General features: G+C 48.6%; 1 protein-coding gene across 6 annotated transcripts in view; it reads right to left on the reverse strand.

Annotated features, from left to right (window-relative positions):
- ZNF618 (zinc finger protein 618) overlaps window positions 1–17401 on the reverse strand; it is a 147951-nt gene that overhangs the window by 59191 nt on the left and 71359 nt on the right. For all 6 annotated transcript variants that reach the window (XM_080667687.1, XM_080667684.1, XM_080667683.1 and 3 more), the window contains exon 2: window positions 892–935. In XM_080667687.1, coding sequence (XP_080523813.1) covers window positions 892–935 — 44 coding nt within the window. The remainder of the gene's footprint in view (window positions 1–891; window positions 936–17401) is intronic.

Below are 17401 nucleotides of genomic sequence, written 5' to 3' on the forward strand. Positions count from 1 at the left end.
ATGACCCTAAGGTTTGGATTGGTCCTTCCTGGCATCTTGGTAATAATACGGGGCTCCATGACTAAGTATATTCAAGCGTAGGCTAGTCATGGAGAGCGAAGAGATGGCACGCATGCCACCTACCCGCTCCCCTGACTGGGCAGGCATCTCTAATCTATCTCAGCACTCATTCTCCCTCCCCCTGCAGCCACGGGCTGCTAAGACTCAATACAGAGCTCCAGGCAGCCACTAGGACTATGGGGAAACCCGCCTGCTGTCCCCTGACAACAGGCAGATATGCTGGTGTGGGAGATTCATGCATGAAGGCAAAGACCACTTCTGCATGAGAATCATGAGAAACGGATGGAGCCTTGCCTGTCTGTTCACTGCTGTGGACCCAGCACTTTGAACAGTACCTGCCACGCAGCAGACACTCAAATACCCGTTGGATGGATAAATTAGCATCAGATACATCTGAGCCCGTAGCACATAGCACTGGGCCTCACCTAGCAGGTGCTCAATGAATGAGGGAGGACGGTGGGATAGGCTTGCTCGGCCCTCACTTGAGCTCACTGTTTCTGAGTGGAGAGTGCACCCAGCTTTGGCAGGTTCAAGGCCTCGACACAGCCACTCACTCATCACGTGACCCTGATCAGGACCTTTCCTCCCCAACTTGAGCAGCCAAAGGCCAGTTTCGGATGGAGTCATCCTTGGTTCCAGTCACAGGTGCCCACAGAGGACACCAGGAGGTCTGGAAAGTGCTCCCCACCACAGTACATCCTCCAGGGAAGTACGGATGCTTCTCAGCAGAGGGGACCGGCCTGGACCATCCACCCTTTCGGGTGGAAGGGGCAAACCTTTCAGGTGGCTGGTGGTTGTGAGGGAGGCGGGGTGCGGTGAGGGTGGACCTACCTGCTCGCAGTGCTTTTCCGTCCAGCCGCACTGGCTCCGTCAGCCTGCAAAGGAAACCCAGACACCTGCATTAGCCCGGGGAGCAGACAGAATCCTACCCGCTGCGCCCCCACCAGGCTGCTGCTCAGCACAGCCTTCGGACACAGGGGTGAGCTGGCCCTGACCCCTGCTCCATTCCTTCAGGCTGGAAAACTCTGCCCCCAGTGGTGAGAGGGAGTCAGCACACCCCCCAACCCAAATTTGCTTGGCCCTTTAAATCCAGCAGAGCACCCATTGCCAACACAAACCCAGCAACCACAGAACCCTGGGGACTCGGCGAAAAGTAAGTAACCAGCTAAATCTGAGATTGAATTGCACCATTTTTATTTTCAGCTGGGATTTCCAATAAAACAGTAGCCGCCGATTTATTCCTACCAACCGGAGGGGGAAAATTCATTTATGTTAAAATATTCTGTCCCCCAACCCTCGGAGCAGGGGGAGGCAAGAGAGTGCTGGTTCCTAATCTCTTTATTGGGGGGCGGGGGTGGGGTGGGGAAGTAAGGCTGACCAAATTAAATTTTCAGAAATCATAAAATTCTGGTTCAGAGGGAGAGACAGAGGCCCTGAGGGAGGAGGAAGCTGCCTGAAGTCTCATGAGGACTGAGGGACATAGACCTGGGGATCCTGACTCCCAGGCCAGTGCTGGGGGGGACCTCGATGCGGAGGCCACAGACATGGGGGAAGGCCCAGATTCTCCACCACCCCTGGTTGAAGCAGCAGCCCCTAGCTTTGTGCAAACATTTAAAATTATGTAGGTTCAAAATACTAGCACACATTTGTTCCCAGACTCAGAATCCTTCCAATTTTAGAAAGGTAATGTTGCCACGTGTGTTCTGTATTTGGAAACAACCCTGGCAGGGTCTGGGGAGCCCCCAGCACTCAAGCACATTGATGTTTCTACAGTGAAACTGACACAAGTGAGCCCCACTGGGATAAATGAAGGGGGCAACTAGCCTCTTCTCCCTTAGGTCAAGTTCTGCCGCTTCATAGGTTACGAAAAATCTTTCTTGTTTTCAAACTTTTCGAATTTCAGCATTGTGGATGAAGGATTGATGACCTAAAATAAACACAGCAGCAGCTACCTATTGATGAGTGCTTATGGGAAGTTGCAAACTGGCAAAACCAGATGGCGGACTTCAATCCAAAGTGTAAATATATAAAAATAAAGGCATTAATCCCCCCCCACCCCCACCCCACACACACAAAGGCCACATTTCAGCTTCTCTTTAAAAACCAGTTAATCCAGCAACACTGTCTCCACATGGCCACAGTCAGCTACAGCTGACATATCTGCTTCTACCCTTCCCTCTGGCCTCATACACAGGCCTCCAGCCTGGCCCCTGTGGGCATCCAGACTGGCTTCCCCTGGAGAACTTCCCAGCAGGTGCTAGTGTATGACATTAAATGCCACTTATTTAATCCTCTCAATAGGTCCCTCAACACACATACACAATATTCCCATTTTACAGGTTAGGCACAGAGGGTCCTTAAGCCAGGTATCCAATACCCCATGGCTACACGCCCAGGTCTGGGTGACTCCAGCGCCTACCTTCTCAGCTCTGTAATATTTTATTGTCCACCAACATCTAGGAGAGCTAATGGAGAAATGGGGTGAGCTTACACCACCCCGATTGTCCACCGGAGGGAAGTAGAAAGGTGAAGGACAAAAGGGGAGGCAGAAGCATGAGGCCTGGGCAAGAGAAATTAATGGGATGCCGGTGTATTATTTCAGCAGAAGAAACAAAGCAGAAAATGGTTTGCATACCATTTCACTGGGAGCAGAAGAACAGGATCAATTACAGCCTCTCTCCGACACTGCATTCCTCAAAACTTGTCTGGAAAGCGAGCGGGAAGACACTGTTTTCACGTCCACATCGTAAGAGGCAGAAGTGGCAGGGGGTGGGAATTCTGCCCCAGAGAGCCTAAACAAACTGTACAGCCCCAAATGACCTCTCACCTTCCAGACTCAACTCCGGCCATCGATTTCTAGCATTTCATACATATTTTTAATGCTGTCGTTTGTTGTCCCTTTCCTTCATAATTTCACACAGAGCTGACGAGGTCAAATACAGGGAACACGTGGCTGGGTACGAGGGAAGGTTCTGGTTTGTTTTGCACACCTGATTATCCCCAGCCACCTTGCCCTTTTATGATGCTTATGATACTGGAGCTTTGTATCACTGCTGGCAACACTCATCTTCGTTTTCCACCCATTTGTATAAAATAAAGACAAAGTGCGAATAAAAATGTTCAAATCGTTGTCTAAACAAATCCCTCTGCAGAGACTAAGGTGGTGGCAGAAGGGAAAACAAACTGATGGAGGAAGAGTGCTACCTTGGCAGGAGTAGAGCTGGTGGACAATGGGCACAAGTCAGAGATGTCGAAAATAGCACCTGTCAGTATCACAGCAGCTGTCAATCACAGCAGCTGTCAATCACAGCAGCTGTCAATCACAGCAGCTGTCAATCACAGCATGCGGCCCGCGTCTAGACCCGCCATAATGACAATGACGGCCTCTCGGGTCCTCCTAGCCCCAGTCAAAGCCCACAGTGCGAAAGGCGCCAACTCTCGGTTGTAGAGCTCCCTAAGATGCCAGGCCAGCTTGCTGTGTGTCCTCACCAATCAATACATCATAGCGACCCCTACTGTTCGAATCAGTTGCACCGCGGACACTGCCATTTTCCTAGGCCCAAAGATCCTAATACCAGCAAATTCATGTGATCCAACCTGAACCGCACACTCAGGGCAATCTGACTTGGTCTCAATTTGAAATGAAGTTTAAGAGGACAGGGTTTAGACTCAGGCAGTCTGCGCTCGAGTCCTGGTTCTGCCAGTTTCTAGCTGTATGCTCCTAGGCAAGTCTCCTCGTCTGCAAAGTGAGGAGTAATCCCAGGACCTCCATCCTGGGGCTGGCATGAGACTTAAACCCAGGTAACTTACACGGAGTAGCGCAGGTAAAAGTATGCAGCAGGACTCAGCTGCAGAGCCGGCCTGGACAGCATCAGGGGTCTCCCCGGCCTGTCTCAGGCCTGATCTGAATCCGATGCCGCAAGTCAGCATCTCATGAGCTTCCACCTAACCCCCCACCACTAAACACGGCGGTGCAGATAGCGTACGAAGCGCAGGCCAGGCATGTGTTGCAATCGCTTAAGTAATGGAAACTCTACTGCTGTCGCCACTACTCCTGGGCCATGTGCTCCTAGAGGATATGCAGCTTCCTGCCCAGGCTCTGTCTGGGTCTCGCTTTGAACCTTGGGCAAGCTTTCCTTTCCCTGGACCTGAGCTTGCCCAGAGGCAAGAATGGGAGCAGGAGCGGGAGAGCTGAATCAGATCATCTCCGCCCTTGACTTCCATCTCTGTCATTCCCAACCTTAACCAAACCCCTCGATGGCCAATGAAATGTGCTGGGGACAGTGGGCCATGAGAGACCCTCCTGCTCACTCTCACAGAGGTGGGGTTACAGGCATCCAGACCCCCCAGCACCCCATCAGGGTACCTGTCCCCATTTCCTAGCCCCATCCATTCCTTATACACCGGCTTCTCCCTAGAACCTGAGCAAGGCTATTTTTGGTTTCATTCAACCCTCCTCCTCCCTCCCCAAATGAATGTTAAGTTGTTCTTTTCCATTCTCTTATTAAGGATTTTCTTGGAAAGAAAATATTATTCCAAACCCAGAAATTTTATTTCTAAATTTGTGCAAATGTAAGTTGTAATACATTAGCTGCATTTCACATTTTGTGCAAATGGCAGAAACAGGCAATTCGTGTGCTACGGGATGGGGGCTGGCCAACGATTTCGATAAAATAAACCCTTTTTTAATTTAAATGCTAATGCACTGAATTAAAATTTAATAACTGAGGAAATTGAAAAGCCGAGCAGGAATATTGGAAATAAATCCAAGCAGAAACAGCTGAAATTAAAAATTCTAGAGAGTGGGAGGATAGCAGCTAAGCTGTCTTATATGATTACATTTTTTTTTTTTTTTCAGAATGAAGCAAAAAAAAAGAAAAAAATCCTATCTCTCGCTGGCTCTGGGGCAGTAAATCCACAGTGCTGTGATTTATTGCTCAATTTTCCTGAGGGAAAAAGGCTTTCTTTCATGCTGAAATATTTCATAAATTTCAAGCCAGCATAAATTCTTAATTTAAAAGTTATGGAGGTCACATTTAGTGCACTGGTACAGTTCCAAAATCTTAAAGGAATAGCAGCGACCAAAAAAAAAAAAAAGCAAATAGGAGGGGCAGAATTTGCTTTTTTTTTTTTTTCCTTTTTGGTTTTAATTCACGAGTTGAAATTTCATTATTAAAGATTCCTCCTGGATGGATGAAACCCAAGCACGTGGGGACCTGGTGTGTATTTGGAAATCTGCTGCACAAGATGAAGAGATAAAGATTTAATTCAATTATAAAAAGGCTTTTTTTTTTCCCCCTTTAAGCCACTTGAGGAATTTCTGGTAAAAATTTCCTCCCTTCACTGCCCCGGAAGGGGTGAGAGTGGGGGAGGGTGGCTAATGTAATGGCTTCTCTTAGATCTCCAATCTTTTGTGCACACTGATATATTCATTTGTTATACAGCTGTTCAGCGGCGGAAAGAATGCTGGGGCGCCCATAATTCTAAGCAAATCAATCAAAAATTAATGATTTGTCATGCTTGCACAATGGAGGAAAACAGCTCCTTGGGTCCTGGCTGCCTGATCTCAAAGAATGAAATGCCTTTCTTGGAAAAGAGAGCTGAGCCAGAGGTTCAGGGAGGCTGGGGTGCCACAGCGAATGTGGGGGCTCACGGTTCCCCAAGCTCAGAGGGGATGGAGGGGGTGCCACCTCGCTGGAAGGGGGAATCTCCAACATGGCACCTCGGCCGGCCAAGCCCAGGGCCTGGCACAGCACGTTTCCACGGGGTCTAATTAGGATCTTACCTTTTCCCTCCCCCACTGAAACTCCAAAATTGCTTCCTCTCTGGAGAGGGCAATGACTCCCCGCTCCCGCACCAGATTGGATCTATCCTGTTCACTGTTCGCCAACCCTGCTAACACACCACCACCAGTGCCTTTCACCAACTCAACCGGACTAGGACCACGGTTCCTGCAGCGCCCGCCTGCCCCCACACTGTGGCCTCCTCCTGGACAAAGCCAACATCTCTCACGTGGCCATGTCTCCAGCACCCAGCTCAGGGCCTAGCACACAGCAAACAGGGTCAAATCCGTTAGTTATTATTTCTCAGGAAATACAGATAATGAGGTTGCTTAGATGAATGATGAACTGCATTGACAATTATACTTGGGTGAAATATAGCAATTGATCTGAAGTAATCAATCACTCCTTTATTCGTTCAACAGGTATTTCCTTGAAAGCCTACTATGTGTTGAGCACTGTGCTCAGCTTTGGTGGACAAGGTGGAATCCACCGGTGGACCAGTCCAAATCCCCCAGGCTCACTGCTTCTGGGGCTGCCTCCACCCTCGGGAGGGAAGAGTGAATGTGCCCCTGGAGTCTTGTCTTCTTTCTTACTAACTTACATGGATGTTACACTCACAAATATCAAATGCATGTTACTCCATAGCATGTGTGTTTCATGTGTATATATGCACATGAGTTTGATACATTCTGTTTCACATGACCAACTGGTCCAACGGACCCTGTAAGAAGCTGCTCAGCCTGAAACCAAGTGCCCTTGACCTGGAGGCCTGCAGGAGGCGGCACACCTGTGAGAAACACCTGCCAGAGGACGGAGGACGAGTGTGTCCCAAACAATGCAAGCCACATCTACCTCTCTCTTTCCTTTCCAATATCCAGTGGATCCTCCAATTTAACTTGAACTTTCTCTCCCTCCCACTGAGGCACAGGATTCAATGCTCATCCGACAAGCACTTACTGAGCTCCTTCTATGCGCCAGACATGGTTCTACAGGCGTTGGGATACATCCCTGCTCCCATGGCCTTTACATTCAAATGGGGGAGACAATAACATTAAGTGTAATAACTTGGTAAAAAATATGTATGCTAGAAGGCAATCAGTACTAGAGGAGGAAAACAGAGAAAGACGGGATAATCAGAAGGTTGGAAACGAGGGAGGAGTAGGGGGTGGCAGTTTTAAATAAAGCGATCAGAGTAGACAAACAATGGAAGAAGGTGGCCATGTGGTGTCTGGGAACGGGAATGGCCAGTGCGGAGACTCAAGGGCGGGAGTGAGTGAGGATGGGAGAAGAGGAACGGAGGTCAGCCCAGGGCCTGCAGGCCACCGAAGGGCTTTGGTGTTTACTCTGCAAAGCCACTGGAAGGTTTTGGCCAAGTGACATAATTTGACTTTCGTTTTTAAAAGATCATTCTGGCTGCTGTGTTGAGAACAGACCACGGGCAAGGGTGGAGGCCGATGAGGTTACTGCAGCAGCCCAGGTAAAAGATGAGGATGGCTGGGACCCGGGTAGTGGCAGTGAGCGGGTGAGGAAGGGTTGGGGTCTGGATATACTAGAAAGTAGAACCAACAGGACTTGCTGATGAACTGGATGTGACGGTTGAGAGAGAGTCAAGGAAGATTCCAAAAATCTTGTGTCCTGGCACCAATAAAAATGGAATTGCATCTCTCTGGTGCATAAAAATATTAATCACCAACACAGCCAGCACTTTCTAGATGGTTACACTGAATTACATCCTCCCAATAACCCCAAGAAGGAGACACGGCCGTTTACCGATCCTCCTCTGATCAAGAACCAGTCAAGCACCAAGAGGGGCCAAGTGACTTGTCCAAGGTCACATAGCGGATCAATGTCATGGCCCGGGTTCACATGTGTTCTATACACCTTCATTGTCTACGACCAAGAAATCAAATCTGGCCCCAAACAAATGAAGATGAACTGCTTTTCTATCTACCGCAGGGCCCCAAATCAAGCACCCGCAGTACCCGCTTTATTCACCAGGTGCTCCTGAAACACCTATTCAGGGTGACTGTGCCAACCCTGAACAATAGCTGTGCAAGTTATACAGAGGATTCTATTCCCAGGAAACTAAATATAGTATAAAATCCCAAATTAGACCTTGCTTCTTAGATCACATTCAGCAATATGTTTCTAGCATGTGGTAGTTGGCTTTTAATTTTGTATATTTGCTTTCCCAAGAGAACACAGTTACTCAGAGACACTGCTGGCCCTGGGTTCCAAGCTTGAGGGGTGGTAGAAGCTGCCAGAGAAGGCTCTCGGTTAAAAAAAACACACACACAAAAAAACTGGAACTCAGACGGGTGATGCCATTTTTCAATAGATATTGATATAATCCATAATAGATGTGTGATTCTGAGCAAGGCCTTGGGAGATTGACAGTGAGATGAATCAGACATGGTTCCTTAGTCATTCACCCAGGTACTAACTACTCGGTGCCTACAATGTGCTGGCCATCAGGGTAGTTACCGGGGACACAACAGCAACAAGAATCGTGAGCGAGACAGGCAGTGATTACTTCATTACAGCATGCTATCGATTTAGTTTCCAACTGAGATGTGCACTTTAAAGAGAAAAGTCTGGATGCCATGAGCATCTTTGACAACAGGACCCAGTGAAACTGCAGATTTGGGAAGGGCTTCCCGAGGGATGGAGGCTAGAACAGGGCACCCAGAGCGTTGCTCAATGAGGGAAACGTAACACCTAGACACAAATGAAGCGAACACCAGCTGGGTGCCAGGGAGCAAGGAGAAGGGTGCCATCTTGCCAGCTGGGTAGCCTCGGGCACTGAACCCCACAGGGCTGCAGACCTCTCGAGGGCCTTCACCTCCAGAGGAGGGGACCAGCCCACTGACACGCCCCGGCTCACCAGAGAGGTCCTGCCTAGACTCCAGGACAGAGGCCAGAGGCTGAGAGAGGCCCCAGAGATGCCATCATCGACTGGCCAAGGTTCCAACTACAGGGAACACCCATGGGAAATGACCAGCGTCTTCATTCCTCTTGGTTACATGGCCCTTCTGCCTCTTCCCAAGCCCTTGCTGTCTGAGGTCAAGTGTCAAGAAATAAATCAGGTTCCTAGAAATGGAATCAGCACAGGCCTCGTATATTTCACTTAAGTGTCCGGGTCTAGGCAGGTTCTTCTCCTCTCTCGGGGGGCAGCCATGCAGACTGGAGCAGGACCCTAATACTGACGCTATCACCATCAGCCTTGTCTTTGTCGTCACCACCAACCGCTAGTAATTAATGAGCACCTGTACACCAGGCTAGGGAGCCTCTCTTTATTCCCAGGCTCATCGGCCACCCCAGAAGGCACGTGTACCTCGGAAGGCCACTGCTGGCTGCAGTATGGAGGCAGGGAGCCCAGCATGAAGGCCACTGTCACCTTCCAGGAAAAAGATGATGATGGGCGGGGAAGGCAGTGGAGAAGAGAAAACTCCAGGAATGAGAGCTTCTGGGAGGGACAAAGATCACCAATGACGGAGTGCAGGGAGCACCTAGGAGGGAGCTGGCACACAGTAGTTGCTCAATAAATGGCAGGTTTAAAAAATAAACCGCCGCAGCTGTGGTGTGTAGAGGGCCTGGTGTCCTCGGAGCACAGACCTGGGCCCCTGGGAGGGATGGAAGTAAAAGATGGACCCAACCTCCCTGCCTGGGGCCTGACTCACAAACCTTAGAAGAAGAGGGAGCCCTGGCCTCGGAGAGGAGGGGCAGCAGCCTCCGCTGGGCTGCTGTGGGGAACTCACCACCCAGACCACGGGCCTTGTTCTCATTCCCAGGGGCCTGCCGGATGCCGGATGCCACTGCAGCTGGAGCCCACAGTCCACATCTGGATCCCAAGCTTCTGAGACAGTTCCTGGTTGTTCAATGTGTGTAAGTTCTAAACGCCCAGCCAGGTTGGATCACAGAGTTGTACACTTGCATCAAAAACGGTGACGTTATTCCTGCGGCCGGGCTCAGCAAAGGTTTGGGGTATTTTTGTTTTGTGTTGTGTGTTTTTTTAAACTTCTTACACTGAGATAATTTTACACTTATAGAAGAGTCGCAGAGAAACTACAAAGAGTTTTCTTCTACCCTTCACCCACCATGAAGGGCTTTGGGCAGGGGAGAAACGTAATCAGAATTCTGTCCGCAAATGGGTTGCTGGAGGGGGCAATACGAAGAGGCATTAAGAATAGTTGGGGGTCAGAGTCCGGGTCCGCTGAGGCTCTCCCTCCCCAGGACCAGCAGCCAAAAAGCCTCAGGCTGCAAGACCATACCATGCAGGAGGACACCAAGAGCAGGGGTGGTGGTCCTGGGAGTCAGGTGGGACACAGGCCTGGACACTTGCTGGTGGGACTTCAGCGAGTAACTTGACCTCTCACTGCCTCAGCCCTCTCCTCTGTGAAACAGGGAATGATGTTAGCGCCCATCTCAGAGCCTGCCGTGAGGACTGAGTTAATCAGCTGCATGCTTATTTCAGGGCTTTTACCTTGTGTCAGCTTGTGCTATTAATCCAGCACAAAAGGCCTCAGATGGGGATAATACTAGCCACCCCGGAGTGTCCAGCATCTACTGAGCACCTCCTGTATGCCAGGCCTGGGCTCGGGCACTGCACGCACATCAACCACCCTATGTGGGAGGGACTGTCCCCAGCCCCGCTGTGGAGGCAGGAGCTGGAGGCTCGCAGGGACCAGCTGGGGAGAGGCTCAGATGCTTGATTCCAGGTCCATGTTCTCAAACCCTATGCCATGCTGCCTGCAAGGCCCGGCAGGTGACCTTGGCGACTGACATTCCCCGTCTTAAAGAGTGGACACGCTCCTCCGGGTGCATAAATGCCGCTGTTTATTTTCTTTAAAAAAAAAAAAAACGAAAAATTTCTCAGTTCTTCAGTCACACAGTTAATCTCTCAATTTACAAAAGAGAAAGTCATGTGGCTGAATTCCACAAAAATTCTCTCTCCAGGTTTATGATTTTACAGAAAACTCCAGGGAAAACCGCCTGGAGCGAGTTAAAACCAGATCAGCCATAAACCATGTCCTGGTGCAGCCTCACTAGGCCAGGACTCAGATTACTCATTAAATACGTGATAAATATTCGCCTCAGATCAGCAGGAAGTGGGGGGGGGGGGGGCGGGGAGGAGAGATGTAAAAAAAAAAAAAAGGAAAACTTTTTTGCTTCACGAGGGAAAAAATCTATTATAAACAGGTTTACAGAGGGTTATAAGATCCAAATTAGTGAACTCAGAATTGGGGGACAGGGTTTTTAAAAGTCACCCCTTAGGTATTGTTAAGTAAGGCAGTAAGAAGAAAACGTGGGTCCTCAAACCTCTTCAAGGGACAAAGTCAAGGGCTCCTGTGACATGGCCACGGTGATGCCACGGGGATGGCCGGGCAGCCCCGAGACCCCCTCCTCTGACTCCTGTCAGAGGCTACCTTTGACCTTCCCTCTGCCCTTCCATCCAATGAGGCTGCTGTAACACGTGGAGTCAGGCAGACCTGGGGCCAGTAGGAGCTGGGTGACCTGGTTCCAGTCACATCCCCTCTCTCAGCCTCAGTTTCCTCTGATGTAAACTAGAGGGGGAAAGCCCCTCCGAACACAGCAGCTGGGTGGATAGAAAGGTTGGGCGTCTGTAACATTCTCAGCTAGTGCCAATGGCACTACATGAGCCACAGATCTGAAGGATGTCATGATTACATTGATGGCGGTGACCAAAATTAATACACTAAAGAAAGCCCCCAAGATATTCGGGTCCTTCCTGGAGGATTTACTTGGCACAGTTCCCAGCACAGAACCTAGAGTGGCCTGGGCTCAAGTCCTGACTCTACAACTTAGGAGACATGTGACACTCGGTAAAGTCACTTAACCCTCTGACAGTTTCCTCATCTGTCAAATGGGAATAATAATGGTACTCATCTCACACAGTTACTTGGGACTAAATTAGTTAACAGATGTAAAGCTCTCAAAATAACGCCTGGCACATAGTAAATGCTATATAAAATTTATTGAACTTTAGCTATATCATTTATTAAAATTCAGGCAAGTCCCTATTTTAACCTCAGCTGGTTTCCCTAGCCATTAACTGGTGAATGTTGACCAGATGGGTGGGCTCTGAGGACTCCCCAAATTCAGAAACTTGTTGATGCTGTTGTGTCTGTCTTTGCTTATGCTGTCCCCCTGCCTAGACTGCCGTCCTCTCTGACCAGCTGGATCCCAAGTGCCTTCCTGGAACATAGGGACAACCTCCTAGAGGCCCCACGGCATGCCTGAGCACACCTGGGGACAGACACCGCCCCTCTCTGCGGCCTTGCTCCTAACCAAACTGCAAATTCCATGGGCACGGCCAGCTTTTAATAGACAGCTCCACTGTGACTCCACAGCACACAACAGGGGCTTAATAAAGGTCAACTGGTTTGAAACATAAAGGAATTGTCCTGCCAATACTTAGAGAACCATGGTGGTGAATGGGGTCTAGGAAATCATCTAGTCCAAGCTTGGCAAACGGATTTCATTTTCAGTGCTAATTCTGATCAGGTAGTCGTGGCTGCCTGGGACCATGTGTGGACAAGGATTCTGAGGCCACATCAGAGCACAGCTAGGAAGAGTGTGGTGATTGATTATTGATGTCTGCAGTGCGCATGGTAAAGCTGGGGATGGTAGCATGCTTGCCCCCTCAAATCTAGTCCAACACCATCCTTTTACAGAGATAGAAACTGAGGGCTCCTGACCCCCAAAGCACTGGTTTTCTGATGATTACATTCTCATTTGTAAAAACATCCCTACAGGAAGGAGGAGCTGTGGCCCTTTAAAATTCAGCGTAAAGAGATCTCAAAGACGAGAGAAGACCAGAGACAACGAAATACACACAGAAGAAAACTACGTGTGGAACACAAGGCTCACTTTGGTTTGAAAGAGAAATTATTACAGAAGGACACAGTAATGCTCTAAGAAAGAATTTTCCTTTTTTCTTTTTTTAAAGAAAAGTCTGCCACACATGCTCAAAGTAGAAATCTTACACATTCCTATTGCAAAATAACTCCTGGTCAGCCAACCACAATCTCTATAAATATATCACAAGATCAACAGCCCAGGCAAATGGGGGGGCGGGGGGGAGGATGACTGCATGAGTTTTTTAAACATCAAAATAGTTCTTCTCGCAGTTGGAAAGGAAGGAGTCACCCATTTTCCTACAAAATGAGAGAACCATGAAGAAAAGAAAGATTGTAATTCCACACATCCCAATGGGCACCTGCTGAGAAATCTAGACAGCCAGACAATTCGGAAATTCTTTTACAATTCTGTTTTCTTTGAAGGGGGTGGGGGGAATCTGGTAGCCTGAATTTATTAGGGCAGCCACGATCTTACAATGACTTCCATGGAATTACTCAGAGTGGGAACAGCCAAATGTTCTAAGGGGCCTGATCTGGGTGGTATGTCCTACACCAGTGGTCGGCAAACTGCGGCTCTCGAGCCACATGCGGCTCTTTGGCCCCTTGAGTGTGGCTCTTCCACAAAATACCACGGCCTGGGTGAGTCTATTTTGAAGAAGTGGCGTTAGAAGAAGTTTAAGTTTAAAAAATTTGGCTCTCAAAAGAAATTTCAATTGTTGTACTGTTGATATTTGGCTCTGTTGACTAATGAGTTTGCCGACCACTGTCCTACACGATCTGGACCAGAAAAATAGAAGCCACTCTAGGTCTTTCAAACCGGGGGGTGGGGCAGGGGCAGGTATTTAATATAGGGATTTGAGTACAGGGGTGATGAATGGGCTGAGAAGTCACACGGGGGACAGGAAGGCAACCAAGGATTCCCATATGAGGAAGCTGCTGCTACCACCTCTAGGCCTGGGGAGAGAAAGGGAAGAGAGGGTGTTACCAGAAGTTGGGGCTGATCAGCACAGGCTTCCCGATGGGAATGGATCACAGAAGGGCTGGAGCTACACAGAAAACAATGAGAGGCAGACAATGAGAAGGCAGAAATACCCTGGGCTTGCCCCTTCTTCCCACCTGCTGGCATCCTTCTTGCTAAACTATTCCAAGTCCAGAGAGCAAGGGTCCCTGGGAAATGCAGTTCCTTGTCATACAGAGCACAGTAAAGGAAAGCAGGGATGGCGCTGAGTGAGGTCAAACCGACAGGTGATCAGCTCGGATCAGGAAACTCCTGGAGATTTGCAACCGCTTGATGGCTGTGTCCCGCACAGTTCGCCAAAGGGGTCCACCTGAGTCCAGTGTCCCCATATGGACTGTAACCTCCTCACAGGGGAAGACTACCTTCCCTCGAACTGTATCTTCCCCCGCACTCCCCCGTAGAATCACAGCTCCACTAAACCGGCCCTGAAAGTCTGAGAAACAAGCCTGGCCAACCAGTCCGTCTCCCAACACATGGGATGTTGGGATGGCCTGCCCGCATATCTTTACTTCCGATCTTGGCTGAAATCTGCTACTGACAGGAAATTCACAATGTGGAAGGCTGGTTGTCCCTAAGCTGTTACTCAGAAGGCCCAAGCAATCAATGGTCACTCTAGAAGCATCTCCTAGGCAGATCTAGAACGCTATGTTCATCAGGACCAGGAGCGGAGGCTCTGTGGTACCAAAGTCTGATGCCAGCTGGGCTGGCTGAGGGGAGAACACCCCTAGCACCTCAGGGCTTTCCACCTTCAGGGCTACGACTCCAGATTCACGCGGGAACTTTATGGCGCTGTTTTATGAACCGGGTCATAAAAGACAAGAGCATTCATGTCCCATCCTGTAAACTTCTTTGTCCTGGCTGTGATGGAAGCCTTGGTTTCACACTACATTCTGCCCTTCCCCTTCACTAAAAGCACCATTCCCCCTCCCCCAAGCCACACTGCCGACCTCCCTCCCCTGTTTTCTTAAAGCACTTATTGCCTGGGCCATTCAAATGGTATTGATCAACCAACTGGTACACTCAGTCATCTTTTTATGACCTGTCTTCCCAGCTGGACCATACATCTTCCCTGGGAGGGACCATGCCTCTGGATTCCCCAGTGCCCACCATATGGTCCAGCACATAGAAAGCATCTACACAGCATCCTTAAAGGGGAAGATGACCCAGGTTCCCAGAGCTGAGTGTGGGGCGAGGTAGCAATAACACATTCTATCAATGCCCCAGATTTGTTTAGTGATTGACGAGTTTTATTTTTTATTGTTGTTAATCCTCACCCGAGGATATTTTGCCATTGCTTTTCAGAGAGAGTGGAAGAGAGAGAGAGAGAGAGAGAGAGAGAGAGAGAGAGAGAGAGAGAGAGAGAGATATCAAAGTGAGAGAGACATCAATCGGTTGCCTCCTGCAAGTGCCCCAACTAGGGATGGGGAGTGAAGCCACAACCCAGGTACGTGCCCTTGACCAGGAATCGAACCCATAACTCTTCAGAGTGCAGGCCGATGCTTAACCACTCAGAAACACAGGCCAGGGCAAATGATGAGATTTTCACATCCATTACTGCCTTTAATTCTTTACAAGGTAGGAGTCGTGATTTCCATTTCAGAGAGAAGGGAGTGGAGGTTCAGTGACTTTGCCCAAAACCACTAGGTACTGGCAGGGGTGAGAATCAACCCCAGTTCTTCTTCCAACACAAACACCGAGTTCCTTCCCTCTTCTGGCTCCAGTCTCCCATGTCTTGCTTCTCTTTCATGAAATGAATTGATTTAATGAAATCATTAAGTGATAAAGAGAGTTAATAACTGTAAGGCTCTTAGAAGAGTGCCTGGCACGGACTAAGTGCTACGTAAGTAATGGCTACCACCGTCCTCATTGCTACCATCGTAATTTCTTCATTGCTGTAAAACTCATTTCAAAACGTCAACTCACCACAACCTCAACAGTTAGCATACCTCATGGCCAAAGCAGCAGAATACGGAAAATGCCCACATTTAATTAAAACTAAAGAAAGTCAAATGACTTAACGGTGAAGAAGAGACATTTGAAGATATTATATCATTCTCAGAAGTCTATCCAAAGCACTGACCTCCCCTGTACCAGGCAACCACCAACACTCTATTCAAAACTACGCTAGAATCTCCCTTCCAGATTGACTTCATGGACCAGTGGTCGGCAAACTCATTAGTCAACAGAGCCAAATATCAACAGTACAACGAATGAAATTTCTTTTGAGAGCCAAATTTTTTAAACTTAAACTTCTTCTAACGCCACTTCTTCAAAATAGACTCGCCCAGGCCGTGGTATTTTGTGGAAGAGCCACACTCAAGGGGCCAAAGAGCCGAATGTGGCTCGCGAGCCGCAGTTTGCCGACCACAGTCATGGACAACACTTTTAGTGCACAAAATGCAGTACTTTCTCATTGTCTTTTGAGCCAGAAAGCCTGTTGTGCAGAGGGAAAAGAAAGGCTCAGAGTAGAGTTAACACGTTCAAGGTCACATGCGTTTAAACACAACCTTCAAGTCCCTTTCATGAGTGTTAGCCTTCTTGCTGCCTTGTCAGGCCCAATGTGAGGCTCTGCGGTCATGGGCACTCTGTGTTTTAGGCACATAAAACTCAATATCCCAGGCACCAGCTCACTGCTCGACCCAAAGTGTTTAGTGCAAACAAAACAAGTCAGCAACTACCAACCCAGCTAAGACAGAGGATGAGAAGGCAGCATTCTACCCCGTCAACGCTCCCAAACGGAGTTCTTCCACAAGAATCTCCAAAGCACTGTGTCCCCTCAGCTGTCACATCCACTGCCACCTTTCTCTAATGTTAAGTTGGCACTATCACAACTGACTTACCAACCCTCATATCCTCTGACCTAGTAACCCACTTCGAGGAACAAATTCTATGAATATCGCCTCAAAGAAGAAAAGGGATTCATGCACAAAGATGTCCATTGCATTATTTATCATAAAAACTGTGGAAACAAATACATACTTGGAAAGCCATTAGAAAGGACGCTCACGAATGGTGGGGAGCTAAATAAAAATTGCCCAAGTGCTACAGTGAAATGACAAGATCAGAATCAAAACTAGATATACATAATTTCATATAAACAAACAATACATGCACATATATCGTATCCCCAAAAGCACTTGCCCTGGGTGGCTCAAAAGTACATGGCTTTTTTTCCTCCTTCCTGCTTAGCTTTCTATCATGACTACTTTTGAGGGAAAACTCACTCTAGTTGACACACACTGCACATCTATAATGGCAGGTTTCGGGATAAGGTGGCTTCCTGGATGACATCCTTCTTCAGATTAAAGACCTGTATTTACAGTCTGTCCTCGTGAAGGCAGCCACTTGAGTAGACATGGTAGCTGGACCCAGGTACACCATCCACTGGGAAGTTCAGCACCCAGGGCATTCAAGCTCCACCTGGGAGCTGAGCAAGATGAACTTGAGACCACCTTCAAGCACTTAGATGTTCTAAGAGACTCTTGAGGGAGGTAATCTTTAAGCCTGTTGCCTTTTTAGTACAACAGACCACAATAATTATAGACTGCTTGCGTGTATTGAGATACTATTATGGGCCAGGGACTCTACAAGGCTCACACCATGTGTCTGAACTCATTCAACATCCTCATTAACCAAGAATTATTCATCTAATTTATGAC

The sequence above is a fragment of the Plecotus auritus genome (assembly GCF_963455305.1).
Source record: "Plecotus auritus genome assembly, chromosome: 5".
Taxonomy (NCBI): Eukaryota; Metazoa; Chordata; class Mammalia; order Chiroptera; family Vespertilionidae; genus Plecotus; species Plecotus auritus.